The sequence below is a fragment of the Haliotis rubra genome, unplaced genomic scaffold (assembly GCF_003918875.1).
Source record: "Haliotis rubra isolate DU_JTF1 unplaced genomic scaffold, ASM391887v1 Scf95, whole genome shotgun sequence".
Lineage (NCBI taxonomy): Eukaryota > Metazoa > Mollusca > Gastropoda > Lepetellida > Haliotidae > Haliotis > Haliotis rubra.
Window position 1 is genome coordinate 435,533 of NW_025767690.1, and position 18,792 is coordinate 454,324.

The 18,792-nt window shown below is 39.3% G+C and overlaps 1 protein-coding gene across 1 annotated transcript in view; it reads right to left on the reverse strand.

Moving 5' to 3' along the window:
* The window catches only part of LOC124264901 (calcitonin receptor-like), a gene marked incomplete at its 5' end in the record, with an annotated part of 52,445 nt that extends 34,770 nt beyond the window's left edge, over window positions 1-17,675 (reverse strand). Inside the window, 2 exons of the mRNA XM_046699683.1 lie at window positions 8,292-8,402; window positions 17,594-17,675. Of these exons, the coding sequence (XP_046555639.1) occupies window positions 8,292-8,402; window positions 17,594-17,675 (193 nt within the window). The remainder of the gene's footprint in view (window positions 1-8,291; window positions 8,403-17,593) is intronic.
* Between the last annotated feature and the right edge of the window lie 1,117 nt (window positions 17,676-18,792).

An 18,792-nucleotide genomic window follows, 5' to 3' on the forward strand; every position in this document is an offset into this window, starting at 1 on the left:
CACTGAACGCTTCGTCGCGCGATTATATAATTAGGGCCATCCCAAACAAACACATATATTTTTCATCTTAAGTACATTTATTTGCGTGCGGTGCAACAGCTTGTTTAACGCCTGATTCACTGGACGAATAACTAAAGGCGAGATACTCAGAGAGCAAAGATTGTGTATGTTTTGCTCATCGTATCAGGTTTAAACGAATATTGGTTTGTTTGAAAGTATTCTGCTTTTCGAATGTGGTTGAAGGTTAACTTGGTCTCTGTAATGATTCCGAACCCTTTTTCAGAGAAAAACGGATATTCTACAACATTTTAGTTTCCTGAACTTTATGGTGAAATTGAAAGGTTACATTATAGCCGGCGAAGGTGTACGAATGCTTCGTGCTGGCGGATATATGTCCAATGATTTGAGGGGAACTGTCATTTTCACTTTCAAAAACAAGCACACACTACACGCACGCACGCACGCGCGCACACACACACACACACACACACACACACACACGTATACAAGTACGTACGGAAACACAAAGGGCACATGGTCGCTTCTTGCAATATTCCAGCAATATCACGGAGGGGCACACTTAGAAATGGGCTTCACACATTGCACCCATGTGGGGAATCGAACCCGGGTCTTCGGCGTGACGTGCTAACGCTTTATACACTAGGCTACCCCACCGAACACGTGTACCCAATAAGACTAATGGTTTGACGACATTTTCCAGTCATAACAAACTAGCAGCGGGTTGGTTATTCAAAGGCATATGAAACAACCACAACATGTCATCCCAAATTGAATCTCATCCATATGTCTCCACGTATATGCGAATAGGTTGTCTATCATGTTTAGTTGTTCACTAACTTTGAGTGAGTGACTGAGTTTTAGCAATATTCCAGCAATATCACGGCGGGGGACACCAGAAATGGGTTTCAACCATTGTACCCATGAGGGGAATCGAACACCGTGTCTCCGGCGTTACGAGCGAACGTTTTAACAACTAGGCTACCCAACCGCCCCCACTTGGAATAACTGAAACCAGAAATAGGATATTTACAATGTATTTCCTCTTCTTTTATATTATCGTTTCCACACCAGTCCATTGCACACTGCACAATCATCTTATTTTCATATACATGTAGACATGAAACTTTTGGTTAATGATAAAAGCCATCGCGGCCCGCAAGGTTCGGGTGACAGTTACCTCAGCCCAGCTACCCTCTGTGATTCTCACCATATAATAAGTCTGAGAAAATGGATGTGTCTGAAAACAAGTAACTGCACCCAGATCTCGCTATGACGCCTGCTTTATTGTCTTCCATCAGTGAAGACATAGGGAGAAAAGTGCTTTCGTCTGGAAGCTGTTACAAAAAATATATTCTGTCGCTGACTAATGTACTTGCCAGCAATCTATTTCCTACATACTCATGAAAGATGACCTGTTGACAACCAGGTTAGAACTGGTCAACAGCAATCAGTCTTTGTTGGTTGAGGCGACTAACATGATCTTGAGCTCAGACTCGCTGACGTCGAATCACTCACTCGCTGACCTTAATTCATGTCATTGTATCTCTATGACGTAGATAGATGCTCATGATATGAATCACCGTCCAGATTAGATATAGGACAGTCAAATTAGCAAAAAGGTCGAAAAGAAAATGATGAAGAAATGAAACTTGGCAGTTATGTTCTACAAACCTTCCTACATAACATACTAAAAATCCCCTAAAATCCATAGTGCACTTGCAAACATGGCTACCCTATGCAACCTTTTGCTAACCTAGAAGACCAAATGTGCTTGATAAAATAGTCATAATAGTCTTTATTTCTGTACATAAGTACATAAATGTTTGACAACTGAGTGAATATATCTCAAGATTGTTGACTATTATTTCAGAAAGAAAAAACATTCACATTTCGGAGTTGTGGCCCTTTTTTGTGTGCTTAAAGTAGAATTTTTATATGTTTTTACCCTTGGGTGACACAAAGACCTATAGGTATGATGATAAGACTTAGATATGTCCAAAAGCTGGCTGGCTGAGTATGGTTTTACGCCGTTTTAGCAATATTCCAGCAATATCACGGCGGGGGACACCAGAAATAGGCTTCACAAGTTGTACCCATGTGGGGAATCAAACCCGGGCCTTCGGCGTGACGAGCGAACGCTTTAACCACTAGGCTACCCCACCGCCCATGTCCAAAAGACCTTGAAGTGTATTGTTCAATGTCCTTTTCACCACAAACCACCAAATATAACTTAATAAAATAATATTTTTACATTTTGACTGAAACTGAATTTTTGGGGCATTTTTAGAAGTGAATGAAACTCAATAAATGGCCCAACAATTGCAATAATTTGATTTTTTTAAACCAAAAAATCAAGCAAGTGAAATTTTATAGTTTCATAAAAACACATTTAAGTAGCCATTACCATGCTGTAAAAATAGTTATCGCCCTTGGATACTCACAATTGCAAGAAAGTATCATAACTCAACCTGACAGTACCTAAAAAACCCTGATAATCTACAGAATACCAAGACTATCAAACACTATTTACAGATTATTTAACAGGGCATCTTCAAACAGGTATGATTAAAGATCTAAAAAGATAAGTTTCTTTCCCTTGTCAGTCTGGAGGAAGTTGAAGGCTGTGGCTCATCTTCAACTTCACTCTCATCAGCGTCGCTGGAAGACAATCCATAAGATGTTTCATCAGATGGTAGTTCATGATCTTCTTCATCCTCCTCTGCAAGGTATACTGAATTTGCTGTTTGAATTTGCTGCAACTACCGTGACAATATCCACATAGACGCGAACATGTTACTGTTACTGCATTTGCTTCAGTGAATGGTAATACCAGAGGCTTTCTCAAATTACTTGGAAGAGAAAAGTTTGCGGCAAGATATGTATTCCTTACCAAGATATGTATTCCTTATGGGAGCTGTTCAACTTAATTGCTAACTGTTCGTGTTAAACTATTCGCTGACAAACACTTGATCACTGCTATGCATCTTAGGACACCTTAAGTGGAAGATGATAGTTGATGAGCAATTATGGAAGAAAACAGCAAGTGGTAGTTTACCGCCTCAGGGAATTGTTTCAGCCATTCGTGGGTTTTTGTGAAATAATTGTTGGTTATGTATCAGTGCTTTCATAATTGTTGCGATTTTCAATGGAAATGAAATGATAATTATAAGTATAGTTATTATATTAAAGCTTTCAGATAATGTTCAATTTGCCATGAAAGTATTAAAATGTTTACTTATCAGTAACTTTGTTGAATATTATTGTGATAAGACTCATGCGTACTGGTCATTACAAAGCGAGGGGATAGGGGGTGGGGGCAACACAGTTTTCTGGCTGGTATGCAAATCAATGAAATTTCGCGTTTTGCCAGTTTCAATTTAAATGTTTACATGAAATATGTCTTCCAACCATTTGGTACCATTGGGTAGATACATTATAGGGCAATTTATTCATGTCTGTATAAGACCAATTAAACTTCATATCAAAACTGTTCAGGCCAAAATTCAGACCCAGGGTGACAATTTCCTAGAAATCTATTTTTAGAACAAAACGGGATGTGCACGTGATGTAAATAATTATTTTCTACTTTTGAAAGTATGTTTATATACGTGTACTATAATCCATTATATCTGTCAAATTGGATGATATAACATTCATAAATAAATAATTTATGAGCATTTCTGTTTTTAAGACAGGATTTTCTTTAGAAGAAAAATTATCGTTGAGGGTCTGCATGTTTGCACCGGCACTGTGAATTTAGCTCAAATGGGATTTTAGGGGACTTTAAGTATGTTATGCAGGAAGGTCCATAGCATATATATGCCAAGTTTCGTTTCCTCATCATTTTATTCCGACCTTGGCCAGAAATGGCTAATTTGACTGACTCCAGATACAGACACGTGATCAGGGTCATCGGGTGGTCAGGGTTGCTGTTGATCACTGGATTGTCTGGTCCAGACTCGATTATTTACGGTGAGTGAGTTAAGTTTTACGCCGCACTGGCGGCGGTCTGTAAATAATCGAGTCCGGACCAGACAACCCAGTGATCAACAGCATGAGCATCGATCTGCACAATTGGGAACCAATTACATGTGTCAACCAAGTCAGCGAGCCTGGCCACCCGATCCCGTTAGTCGCCTCTTACGACAAGCAAATTATTATAGACATTCCCCTACTGTGCTTAGCCAGATCAATTTTGCCTGAGGAAATTTGTTTCTTAGCATCTCAACATAACTTCAGCAGTCTCGTCACGTAATTGGCAGGCCAAAAAACCCGATAGAATGTAAGTATTCTCTTCAGACAAATTGCCCTGTGATTGTTTGGGAAACTTAATCGTAAAGTTTTTGCCGAGAGCCTAAAGGATATTTGTAAATTTATATAATAATATTTTCGAAATCCTTCTGCTAATCTTCTTACGAAAAGCAAATAGGGAAATTATTTCTAAAACTGGAGGGCATCAATAGATGGTTTCATACCAGGTAAGCGTAAAAACGCTGACTCCACTTTAAAACGTTTTTAATTTTTTTTTACCATTAAAGCCACGGGCTGTGCTTGTATTTAGTAATTTGTTGCACGAAAATTGCGATAAAATCAGCAAAGGGGAATTTAACCCTTCTGTGATATGAAATACTTCTCGGAATATCATCTTACTTCCTATTTGGAAACATACACTATTAACAGATACTGATTATTGGTACCGAAGGATGATCGACAGTAGCTCTATGTATGAAGTGTGCGAATGATTAACGCCTATTGTAAGAGTGGTTTGTTTGTTGTTTAATTGTTGTTATATCCCAGCTAAATACCGGCGATCTGTAAATAATCCAGCGATCAACATCATGAGCATCGCTCTAGTTTCAGCTTCACGAGGGAGGGGACGGTGGGTTAGCCTAGTGGTTAAGCCGTTCGCTGATCACACCGAAGACCCTGTGTCGATACCCCACGTGGGTACAATGTGTGAAGCCCATTTCTGGTGTTCCCCACCTTGATATTGCTGGAATATTGCTAAAAACGGCGTAAAACTAAACTCACTCACTCACCCAATTCACGAGGGAAGCTAACACAAGAGATGCAGTTCCTTGACGATCCCCACTTTAGTTAAACCCACAAACACAAGCATGCTGATGACAAACCAAACATATATGAAGATCCGGGTTAGAATACGTCTTCAGTAACCCATGGTTGTCGTATGAGGCGAGTAACGGGATCAGGTCTTGGTTGACACATGTCATCGGTTCCCAATTGCGTGGATCGATGCTCATGCTGTTGACCACCGGGTTGTCTGGTTCAGACACAACTATTAACAGGCAACCTGCATACAGCTGGAATATTGCTGAATGCGGCGTTATTCAACAAACCAACCTAATGTCAACCGGGATTCGAACCCACAATCGGTTCTTGTCTGACCAATAACCAAGCTATTTGCAGCATGATTTCACAATGCTATTTAGAAAGTGATCAACTGTAACATATGTTGTTTTGGGGATTACACTTTCTTAGTAAAGTACAGATTCTAGTACTTTTGTTGGGTTGAGACCCATCCGGGATTCGAACCCACACCCTCTGAGTCAGGCAGCAAGCAGTTTAGACACGTGTGCCACACTTGCATCAAACGCACCAAGGCATATCATGTATTATGAGCGATTCGGGAAAGAAAGAAAAGACAGGAATTCTAGCAAGACACTGAGGCAGAGGACATTATTACAAGTCCACCTTGAATGGATATAACTGGATTAGTTCTTCTGCAATATATAATTACATCTCAAGTATCGAGCGCTGGAATACGATCAGACATACGCTAGAGGCATTTCCTGGAGCCCACTGTTTGAAGAAAGAGTCACTTTAGGTTTGATGACAAGTATCTTACATCTGAAGAAGAAATAGGGCGCACTTTGTGGAGATCATCAGTGGCGATGTTCAGTACAGAAGCACTTTGATACAGTCCTTGAAACACAATGCTTGGTTGATTGGTTGTATTGTTGGTAGACTGGTTAAAGGTATGGTTGATTATGTTCATTGTTTGAATGAATGGTTGACTGAATGTTATTTTTGTTGGAATGTATGATCGGTTGGATGGTTTGCTGTTTGAATGCAGGTTTGGTTGAATAGTTTGTTCTTTGAACGAGTAGATGCTTGCATGATTGGTTGTTTAAATGTTGTTTTTTGCTTGATTATAAGGTTGTTTGAATGGCTTTTTGTTTGAAGGTTTTGTTGATGAATGTGTGGCTGATTGTATTGTTGGTTGTGGGAGTCAGTTAGTAAGTACATGTTGGTTCAAGCCGCATTAGCAATTTTGTAAAAAGAGTTTAGAACGAAAGCGATGACGAAGATAACTGAAACTTCTGGCAATTATCACAGTAAACGGGAAGAACTGACATTGAGACAATCTTATCACATAGTTAATTTCCCTCAAATACGCTAAAATTAAATGAAAAGTACAGAAATAGTTTGAACAGTATACAATCCACACATTCTTCGCTCATGTGGTGTGTATGTGTTGGTAGGTGAATGGTTGATTGATTGTATAGTTGATTGCATATGATTGGATTGATTCGATGGTATGGTTGATTGCATAGTTGGTTGTATAGTTGGTTGTTTGAATGAATGTACTCGTATGGTTGTCTGGTTTTGGTGGAGCTGGATGATTGGTTGACATATGCAATGTATGGTTTATTGTATGTTTGATTGCATAGTTGTTTGTTGGAATGGAAAAATGATAGGTTGGGGGAAATGTGTGATCGATTGTGTGGTTGGTTGGTAGAATGTACATGGTTGATTGCATAGTTGTTTGTTTGAATGAATGGTTGGTAAGGGGGAAATGTGTGATCGATTGTGTGGTTGGTTGGTAGAATGTACATGGTTGATTGTATAGTTGTTTGTTTGAATGAATGATTGGTCGGTGGAAATGTGTGATCGATTGTATGGTTGGTTGGTAGAATGTACATGGTTGATTGTATAGTTGTTTGTTTGAATGAATGATTGGTAGGGGGAAATGTGTGACCGATTGTATGGTTGGTTGGTAGAATGTTCATGGTTGATTGTATAGTTAGTTGCTTGAATGAATGCTTGGTCGGTGGAAATGTGTGACCGATTGTATGGTTGGTTGGTAGAATGTACATGGTTGATTGTTTAGTTGGTTGTTTGAATGAATGATTGGTCGGTGGAAATGTGTGATCGATTGTGTGGTTGGTTGTATAGTTGATTGTTTGAATGAATGCTTGGTCGGTGGAAATGTGTGACCGATCGTATGGTTGGTTGGTAGAGTGTACATGGTTGATTGTATAGTTGATTGTTTGAATGAATGATTGGTCGGTGGAAATGTGTGACCGATTGTGTGGTTGGTTGTTGTAGTGTATGGTTACTTGGGACCAATTGTGCTTTCACTTGCTGATTTGTTTCTTTTCGCATATGAACAGGAATTACCGACCGGCGTGGGGCGGAACGTACCTTTGCGGAGAGTTCTTAGAACCTCTTTAAGCCCTGAGGTTTGATCCAGTAAAACAGAGTCCTTTACATTCTGGTGAATTTTCCGAATGTATTATTAGGAAACGATTAGAGGATCAGTGTGTACATTGGTTAAATTGGTTTCGAAGTAGTAATCATCGTCTACCTGTAGAGGTAGGTCGTTGGAATGGTACTTCATTACATGATAGGAAGTGTATTTTTTGTAATGTTAGTCCCGGTGATGATATCATGCTGTACTAAAATGTCCTTATTTTAATGTACAAAGTAAACAATATCTACAGATGTATTACTACCAGCATCCAAATACTGTTAAATTTTGTGAATAATTGCAGAATTGTAAACTGAGTGTTTTAAGGAAATTGAGTATTTTTTTGTAAAATGGCCATGAATGATTATAGGACTTCTATGTAAACTTTGTAAACAATTATTTATATCAAATATAATTTTGTGTTAATCTGTCGCCATTTTGAAATTGTGTTGTAAAATTGTATATCGATCTTCATATGCTGTTGTTTAGCAGCCTGAAATCAATAAAGTTATGTTCTGTTCTGTACTGTGAATTTATAGGAATATACAGAAATAAGCCTGGACATCTAACGATTTTGTTTATGGGAGAATGTCAATAATTAATCATCATTTGTGTCTCATGAGAAACCTCTGTCAGATTCTCTAAACCGATTCAACGACATAACGAGATGATGTTAACGTGAAAGGGTATCGTGTGTGATGGATGTAATGGGTACAGATGGTCGTAGATCATCACTCCGGATACGGCGGCACGGACATTGTCGACTGACTATACTTACCGCGAGTATCAAAACCAGGATAGTCTGGACAATGGACCGACACGCTTTCACCAGCTAGGGTGTAGTTGTAACACAGCAAACCGTCAAATGTGGCGTTACAATATAGCTGTCCTGAAAACAAATATATAACGTATCATATTTTGAACTTGGTAATAACGATACACCTCGTTCTTGTAAAATTCACAGTTCCTGTTGAGTTCGTGTGAAGGCGCGCACAATTACAATGTGTGCTTGCTTCGAGTAAACTACTTATGCAACATGGATTGTGAATGTGAACTAACTAATTACCATAACAATATGTTGCGATGGGTATGCCACATTTGAATGTTTAGCGGCTCATAAACAGAGACAAGAGAGAAAAACAATTTAACCAAGTGTCTAGCGATACAATTTATTTTCGTTCAGTGATTCATAAGACAATCTCCCGGCCATCTTGTGCCTATTAGACACCAATGACAAATGGTGAGGTGAGGTGAAATTGGGTTTAACGTCGTCTTGAGAATATTTCACTCATATGACGACGTGCATGCGTGTGTATGTGTATGTGCGGCTGCTTGTACTAGCCCAGACTTAAGCTGGTTTTATAGTGCTAGCCCACTGAGATACCATGCCGCAGTGAAGCATGAATACCCCACTCAGACACATTATACTGACTCCGAGCCGACCAGTCCTTGTTGTACCCATTAATGCCGAGCGCCAGGTAGGGACCAACAAGTACCATATTTTAACGTCTTTTTGGTATGACGCGTTCGGGGATCGAACCCGCGACCTTCCGCTCTCCGGGCGGACGCTCTAACCACTACACCACGGAGGCGGTTGACAAATGGTGCAACATGTTAAATGCACTATAAGTGCAAAGATAAGACATTTAAACTATATTGTTAAACATTTACATTAAAATATCATATAAGACATCAAGTTAAATATCAGTTGAGGTGGGGGTGTTGTGGGAGGCATCACGACCAATATGAAAACGCAACTAATCATTTTGAACGACAACCTGAATTGCGTACGCTATCGACAAAGTATATGTCGAAATCATGCTCTACGCGTGCAGATGCAGGGATGTAACTTAAATGTCGTAAACCATGATACATTTTACGGCAGGACAACCTTGCTGTAGTGCCATTGCTGGCTGTCTCTCCAGTCCTCCGCCCTTGTTTTAAGGTTCACTGAATGACATTTTCTATAAATGGACGTATTACTAATTCACTCTCATCATTATCATCAGAATAATTATCGTCATAATCATTATCATCATGAAAAACCAAATGACTTTACCAGATACACCGAAATCTTATCTGCATCTCTGCTTTTATTTCCATCCAATTTAGTAATCAACAAAATTATTTTAAAGAGGTGTTCTAGTTGTTGTGACAGGTCACCCTTCTGAAGAAAGTAATTAAAAATGGTTCACTGCCATCAAAAGTAATTTCCATTTTGCTGGCAATTACAACAATCAAGACCCCGTTCCATAAACCTATGCTGCAAGTCGGATGTTTCGATCATCTTAAAGCTAACATGGCTTTGTTGAACAACGCTCTGTGAAAAAGCAATTCCTTATTGATCTTAGAATTACATCCTGGCTTTGGGTAAGTTCAAACAGATCATGTCGTAACATATGATGTTAAAACTATCTGAAACCTAAATCCAACATGGAAGTACCAGATAATGCCTCAGATCGACCAACCTTTTTCACAATAACTTCAAAACTTCCACGAACGAGGAGGTTTCAAATGTCTTAACAATCTGATTCTTTATTGTAATTTGGAAGAACCGAAAATGAATTTCCGTGCCCTCTTTACAAATGTCTTTGAGTTCCTTCAGAGGAAATGGAAGAAACCTTCATTACATCAAGGTTAAAGGGGCATATTTCCAGAATTACTGAAAATGCTCTTGACCCTGTTTAGGTTTTTCATCTTGAATTACGTTTCTTATAACGAACATGTCACGATGACAAGAAGGAACATGTAACTATGCAGATATCTAAAATACATTTGAAAAAAATGTTGAAAGACGAAGGTAGTTTTTTCATCTTGATTTAAGTTTCTTTATAACGGACAGCATACGATTAGAACAACAAACGGTTAACTATGCAAATATTTAAAAATGCATTTGAAAAAACCCTAAAAGAGATGAATGTCGTGTAATCTTTATATTTTAACGCAAACAACGGAGAAAGAAATAAGCCAGTCAATGGCTTAATCTGACGAGAGCAGAAAACAAATGCAGCGAATCAAATTAGTTTCCGGACTTTTTTCTGTAACGCCAGGAGGTCATTGAAAATCAAATCTTCTTTTTCCTTGCACACTGAAACTTTGTATGCCCAATTCAGACCTGATCATCTAAGGGTTTGATTGCACTTTGACATCAGGCTACGCAAAGAGAGGGAGATTTGGCCAGGAGGTACAAGCTGAGAGAAAAACAGTTTCTATTGCTTTGACATCGCGCTCGTAACGTTATACTGACAACACAAGAAAAGTAAAGTTTTTGTCAACGGTTGGCGTTCGTGTTTGAAAATTTTGATACGCTGTGAGGCGATGAACATGTTTCTTGACATGTTTTATGGACCAGCTGAATGTTTTTGCATACGTTAATTCAAAATTAACATATTTTTAAAAATGCGATATTGTGTCACTGGAAGGCCTTGACCTTCATCAATGGTATTCTTTGACCCTTCATATTACCTGGGGCGGTGGGGTAGCCTAGTGGTTAAAGCGTTGGCTCGTCACGTCGAAGATCCGGGTTCGATTCCCCATGGGTACAATGTGTGAAGCCCATTTCTGGTGTCCCCAGCCGTGATATTGCTGGAATATTGCTAAAAGCAGCGTAAAACCATACCCACTCACTCACTCAATCATATTATCTTAGCATAGTATCAATCGAGATTGGTTATTCTAATTATTCTCTGGATCAGATGACTTTGTTTATTTCTTTGTTGTTTAACGTAGCAAAAGTTCAACTATATGGCGGCGGTGTGTAATTAATCGAATCTGGACCAGAAAATCCAGTGATCAACAGCATGAGCATCAATGTACGCAATTGGGATACAATGACATGTGTCAACCAAGACAGCGAGCCTGACCACATGATCTTGTTACTCGCCTCTTACGACAAGCATGGGTTGCTGACTACCAGTTCCAGCCCTGGGCCTAGATTTTCGAAGCTCTCTTAGCGCTAAGATAGTCGTAAGTGCCATACATTAACATTAACTTACGACTATCTTAGCACTAAGAGATCTTCGAAAATCTAGGCCCTGATCTTCACAGATAGACTAGATGACTAGATATAGACGTATACATGCTGATATAGTCTTATGACTCTAGCTATGGCTTTTGTTGCTGTTTTGTTACTTAAAACGATGGGACTTGTTACTGATCCTTGTAGCTCGTATGTTAGTAGACCATGTGCCATACAATTCCGTCATACCCTGTCAGCTTCATGTGGACGATTATACAGTTATTTTACAACACGTTACAGTTGGTCTTCAGCAACTCATGTTTGTCGTAAGAAGCTATTAATGGTATCAGGTGGTCAATGTCGCTGACTTGGTTGACAAATGTCACTGTATCACAATTGAGTAGATCGATGCTCATGTTGTTGATCACTGGATTGCCTGGTCCAGTTATTTACAGACCGCCGCCATATAGCTGGAATTTTGCTGAGAGCGGCGTTAATCAACAACCAAACAAAACAGTGTGTGTAGGGCAGTACGTCCCCGTGGGTGGTGCGTTGGTTGCTGCGGATAAAATTCATCGAATGATATTGATTCTGTCACTCAGCTCTTTATCTGAGCTATGAACTCATTTGTATTGCAGTCTCCATTACACTGGCTCCAACTCGCACTGACCATTCATAATCATTACGGTAACAGTATGTCACATCTGGTGATTACAAATCGCCCCATCCATTTACAAAACTCGCCTGCTCGGAAGTACATATCGGTAATGTTTATTTGCAAAGTACATACAAATCCCATTTTGTAAGATTAACAAAACATTATTTCACGTAATTTGTGAAGCATTACATGATAATGCAAGTCAAAATCTCACTCAAATTTTCACAGATCCATCCATCTAAATGTATCACCATTTTTCCTTTTGCGCCCAATGGAATTTGTCTCAGCACATAATTGAGATTGATAATTCAATATCATTGTTGTTTTATATCAATTTGAACCGATCTATTCGTATTTAGTTTAGTAGGAATAAATATTTTTGTCATATGTTCATGTGAATGTCTTTTGGTGAGTGTATCTTGTTTCGGGGTGGTGAGGTAGTCTAGTGGTTAAAGCGTTCGCTCGTCACGCCGAAGACCCGGTGTAGCAGGCCATTTCTTCCCCAGTCTAAACTTTCCCCGGGGAGAATCAGGCCTAGGCCAAACTTTCACCGGGGAGGTTTTGTCCTAGGATATTTACCCCGGGGAAAGTTTGGGCTAGGCTAAAGTTTCCCCCCATTTTAAACTAGGATATTTTGTTCTGTTTTCTATGAAAAGTGGGAATATTCTGGCATAGCTAGGCCACTTCTTCCCCACCCTTTCTCTCATGTCAAAGGAGGGAGATTCTGGTTAAAGCGTTGGCTCGTCACGCTACCCGGGTTCTTCCCCAACCTTGTTCTTATAAACCGACAGTAGTTTTGACTTGGTACACATTTTTACCAAATAGTCAATTTTTGCCTCTGACTTGGGTGTAGTGATTTGAATGCATACAAGTTTGAACGGCATATATCTCTAAATCCATCCTGCTCCTGCCGCCATTCCCATGAAGACACATTGCATTAGTTCTTCATCTGTCCACCATAAGATGTAAACATTCAATCGCATATTTGATGGGTGAAAAAGATGTAAAATACACAGGTTGCTTGCTCTCTTATCATGCTGTTTATTATCTAATATTTGTTGTATTTATGTATAAATATGATTGAACATCATTCACATAAGCTTGTTTACTAATCCATAATCAATTTTGGTGCATGAAATATGATTCAGATATCCAAGGGCCAACTATACCCCTTATCAAACCATGTCTTTTGAATATAGAATAAGTCAATATAGTTGGAATGATAGATGATACAGCATTTGATATATACTGAACAGCAAAAGAAACGCAAGTTTCGAAAAACTGAAATCTCATGAAGGTAAGCGTTCAGGTTTATGGAACGTTCATGGTAAAGTGACGTAATGATCCCAGATCAGATGATGTCATGCAATTTGACGTCCATACGAACCATTCGCACAAACACACCAACAGTGCAGCAAAACCATAATTTTAGCACGTGCATCGACGGTTATGGATGAAAAGCATTCATTTCACTCTGAGGTATCCTTTATAAAGGTTTATGTAAAAAAAACAGTTCAGTATTGACGCAAGGAGGTGTACACGCCACACAAACGATGCCTAGACTAACGACAGAGCAGAAGGGAATGGCCATTGGAAAGATTCACGGAGGTAGCTCTGCAACCGCTGTAGCTAGACAATCATCTTACCACCATTACACGACTTGCTCAACGTCATCAGCAAAGCGGGTTGCTGCTGATCGTCCCCGTACCGGACGGCAACGAGTGACTACTCATGCGCAAGATCGGTTCATCCGGGTCACTCATCTAAGGAACCGAACTCAAGCAGCAACAGTAACAGCAGCCTTAGTTCTTGGGCCAAGGGGAGCAGTGCCAAGCGATACGATTAGGCGTCGTCTTCGGGCTGCTGGAATCCCCTGCCGAAGGCCATATGTGGGGCCAATTTTGGCACGTCAACAACGCCAGCGACCTTTGCAGCCCTCACACAGCAAGGGTGTCGATGGATTATCTGGCTCAGAACAACATTAACCTCTCTTTCCCCGGATATGGCTCCCATTGAACATTCTGGGACAAAATTGGACGGAATATTGCAGCAGGTAGACAGCCACTCACACTTGCACACTTGGAATAGAGATTGGTGTTTGAGCGGAACCAGTTTCTCAGGCATTCTTTCCGACTCTAGTGAACTCAATGAGGCCACGTTGCACGGACTGTGTGCAAGCTCAAGGGGGCTATACGCGCTACTAATGAGACTGTCACATTTCGCGTTCAGGGGTATCTCCATTTGACGGACTGTGATCAATTTGAACTTATTGCAATTCAATGTCAACAGCAACTTTTAGTTGTTAAATTGACAGTGTTTTCTATAGAATAAATGATTAAACATAATTTTGTTTGTCTTCTATTCAAAAACTTGATAGAAAGCCAGACTTGCGTTTCTTTTGCTCTTCAGTATAGATATTGTGTTGTGTTGTTGTTGTTGTGTTGATGTTTACGTCTGCTTCCAACTGTTAAGTTGATGTCGCTCACATGGATGCCATGTTTAAAGCCATGAGTGATGGAATAAAATTTTGAATGCATATGGACATCCAAGTAAAACTGGGTATTAAGTTTCGAATATAGTAATGATTTTGAGATAAGCCACTTTGGAGTAAGTGGGGATAAGTAAATTATTGAAATATAAAAATAAGAAAATGATAATATAAAACAATTGTAATGAAATAATATCTTTGCTTCTATGCTTGCTTTTCTTTTTCATATCACCTTATTGAAGGGTACTGAAACAAAATGTGAACCATGTACATGTTATGTATGAAGATGAAGATGACCTGTAAATTGTTAATGGGACTTGACATCAACATGAATATCTTATCAATGTGTTCACGTGAATAGCTATGTCTTGTTTTCGTTTCTGACTTTTTCAAGACGAACATAAACATGAAAACAAGGTTGGGGAAGAAATAGCCTAGCTTGGTCAGAATCTCTCCCGTTTGAAATAAGACCAAGGGTTTGAAACAAGTAGCCTTTAAAGTTGATTCAAGGGTGGGGAAAGTTTGGCCGAGGACAATCTTTCTCCGGGGAGGATTAAGCCTATGGGGGGGGAGGGTTGACCTAGGCTAAAGTTTACACGGGGAAAGTTTGTCCAAGGCCAAAGTTTCCCCGGGGAAAGTTTGGCCAGGGGGATAGTTTGGCCTGTTACACCGGGTTCGATTCCCAACATGGGTACAATGTGTGAAGCCCATTTCTGGTGTCCTCCGCCGTGATATTGCTGGAATATTGCTGAAAGCGGCGTAAAACTAAATCTTGTTTTAGGCAGCATCTAGCATTCCAGCTTTAGGATGAGAATGCCCAGCTTGGCCTTCATACACTGTATGTTTAAAACACATATCTGGTGTCCCCGTCGTGATATTGCTGGAATATTGTTAAAAGAGGCGTACAACTAAACTCTCTCACTCACTTCATACATTTTCTACGTCCATCTGTATAACCCAAACCTATGATTTTTTAAAATAGATAAAATAAACTTAGCAAAAATAAAGGACATATTTCAGAAATGAATATGTAAATGTTTGAAATTTTCCAAATCCATTTTGCAGATGCTTCGTAGACAGAAGAAAAAGTGGTCTGTTTGATATTTGATGTTTGAGTGGAACTCATGTAATTACAGTAATCATGATATAGCGGTCTTCTATAATTGCTGCCAGCGCTTTTTCTGTATCTGAATTATGTTAGTGGGCCCTATTAGCTGACATACCTCGAAATACTTCAACATAATAACTGCCCAATTATCAACTAAGAAGAAACATCATCTGAAAATGAATGATGTAATTTCTGTTTTATATATTATACAAGTCTAAATCTTACACAGATTTTCAGTGATCCATCCATATTAATGTATCACCATTTTGCTTTGCCTTTTGCGCTAAATGAGAGCGGTTTAAGCTGGTAATTGAGAGCGATTATTATTCAAGATTGTCGTTTTATATCAATTTGAAGCAATATTTTCGTGTTTTAGTTTAACTACAATTTACTCTGTATTTTGATACATCGTATGGAGTTGAATAGCAAATGGAATTCAAAGAAATCTCACATAGGAAATGTCAGAGTATCACTGTTTGATAAGAGCTCGAGAAAAGTTAGTTAGTGGGTCACATTTAGACGTTTGGTGGCGCTGACGTCAGTACCTCGTGTGACCACCATTGACGTTCAGAACTGCACGACATCGTCTCGGCATGGAACAAATTAGCCTCTGCATCTAATGTTGCTGCATTGTAGTCCACTCTGCCTGTATTGCATGTGCGAGTTGCTGAGGTGTCTTCTAAAATTGCTATGTTAGTGGCCAACGCGTAAGCCCCATTAGTCGACATACCTCGAAATACTTCACCATAATAGATGCCAATTATCAATTAAGATTAACAATCATCTAAAAAAGGAATGGTGCCATTATATATAATAAACAAACTTCCTTGTTTCATGTGTTCGAACAAATGACTGTCAAGAAGAGAATTACATCTAATATGAGTAAGTCGAATAAACTATCTTTATGGTTCTGTGTTCAATGTTTTTGTGATCAACTCTTTTATAAAATGGACACCGTCTTCTATAATGTATCTATTATACTGTTTGCTGTATTTGACCTTCTTTGTAATATCTTCTGTGTTATATCACTGACTGAGTGAGTTTGGTTTTACGCCGCTTTTTGCAATATCACGGCTGGGGACACCAGAAATGGGCTTCACTCATTGTACCAATGTGGGGATTCGAACCCGGGTCTTCGGCGTGACGAGCCAACGCTTTAACCACTAGACTACCCCACTGCCCCGTGTTATATCATTACTTTGAAGGAGCTCCACTCTTTATGGACAACACATCCGCGTCATTCAAAGCCTTCATGCAACTTTCAGACGTCAACGAGTGCATATATGTTTTTAGCTGGCCCTTGTTACATCCTACGTGATGAGGACGGTAAAAAGGTTATCTCTCATCTGTCGATAACGGACCATATTAATTGACAGCATATGTATCATAATACATCGCCCCCTTCTCCCTAAGACCTTTAAAATAATACCGGATTAGAAGCGACTTAGGTGCAAATAGGTTCTATTTTATCAAATCATTAATACTTCAAAGCTTGTAATGTGTTCTCTTTTATATTCGAAATGCTGATGTCATCAGCAAAGATTCGAGCCTGCATGGCCGTCTGAACTCTAATGCATGGTCTCTGGTTCTCTTCGTACCGGTATCTGTTGGGGCTTGCGTGCCTTGGTTTGAATTTTCAAACAGGTTCTCTTTGTCAAATCACGAATACTTCAAAGCTTGTAACGTGTTGTCTTTTTATATTTTCGGAATGCAGACACACAATACAAACATAGATGTCCTCAACCATTCGAGCTTCACCATCCGATTCATAGGAACCCGGAGACTGGTCAGGGGATCGGTGGTCAGGCTCGGACTTGGTTGATGCATTTCAGGCAAAGAGGCAAGTGGTCAAAGGACCGAGTACTCACCATCAGTGGGATATGGTTTGTTGATGACGGAGGAGTTACAAATCAGTTCATCCAGTACAGACAGAGGGAGGGACTTGTCCACCAACCGTTCCAGAAGGAGCTTCCTCAGGGCAGCAAGAAGAGTTTTGTTCATGGTCTGAAATTCAAAGTGAATGAGTTTAGTTTTAGGCCGCTTTTAACAATATTCCAGCAATATTGCGTCGGGAGACTCCAGAAATGGACTTCACACATTGTACCCATATGGGGAATCGAACCCGGGTCTTCGGCGTGACGAGCGAACGCTTTAACCATCGGGTTACCCCACAACCACAAAAACAATATTTTCAAGTGAAAACATATTCACAAATGTAAATATTTTCTTTTTTTTCTGTTTGTTATGTTTAAGAGCAGATATTTCTTAATCTACAACGCAAAGTCTTGGCTATTACAAATAGACAATAGTTTCAAAATAAGGATTTGTGGATCTGAATATTATGCGCACTAATGGTGAACTGAATACAAAAGAATAAATCGTTCAGGTTCATTCAAAGAAATGTTAATGATATAAAACCATAGAAATGTGTACCGGTAATATGAGATTTATGTTCTTTCTCTGTTGCTCATTCTCGATTAAAGTAACTTCAAAGGCGTTGAAATTTTAGTATGAATGAGTAACTGAAATCAAATGTTTCATGCACGAATATGTGCTTTTTATCACATGAAGTTCAAAGAAAGTCTATTACAACGTGGATTTCCTGTCAAATTACAAACGAAAGTAGCAAAACACATTCCTTTTGACAAAAACGTAAATTTACATCTTGCTTGCGGTCCAAGAGGTAACTAAATAATAACAAATCAGCATTTTAGGGAATTTCTTCAACTCAAATACGGAATCTCTACCGACATCTTCAAAAGATATCAGCGTCTTCAGTAGACACAGGCAAATAGTTTCACGCGTCAATAACTAGCTTTACTCGGTAAAGGCAGGTTTCCGGGTAATAAATGTCGACTTACATGGATTTCCGGTTGGTCAAATTCTTTACGCGTGACGTTTTTTTATAAAAAAGAAATATCGTCACACGTCAGAATATCGCTTGCAAAATTGAACATCAAAGGCAACTTTGTGTGGTGTAATGTGTTTAAAACGAGTTTTGTGGCATACTTTTGAACTTAACTTATTAAGAATAAAAAAAAGCGAAACAAAACCCAACATGTCCATA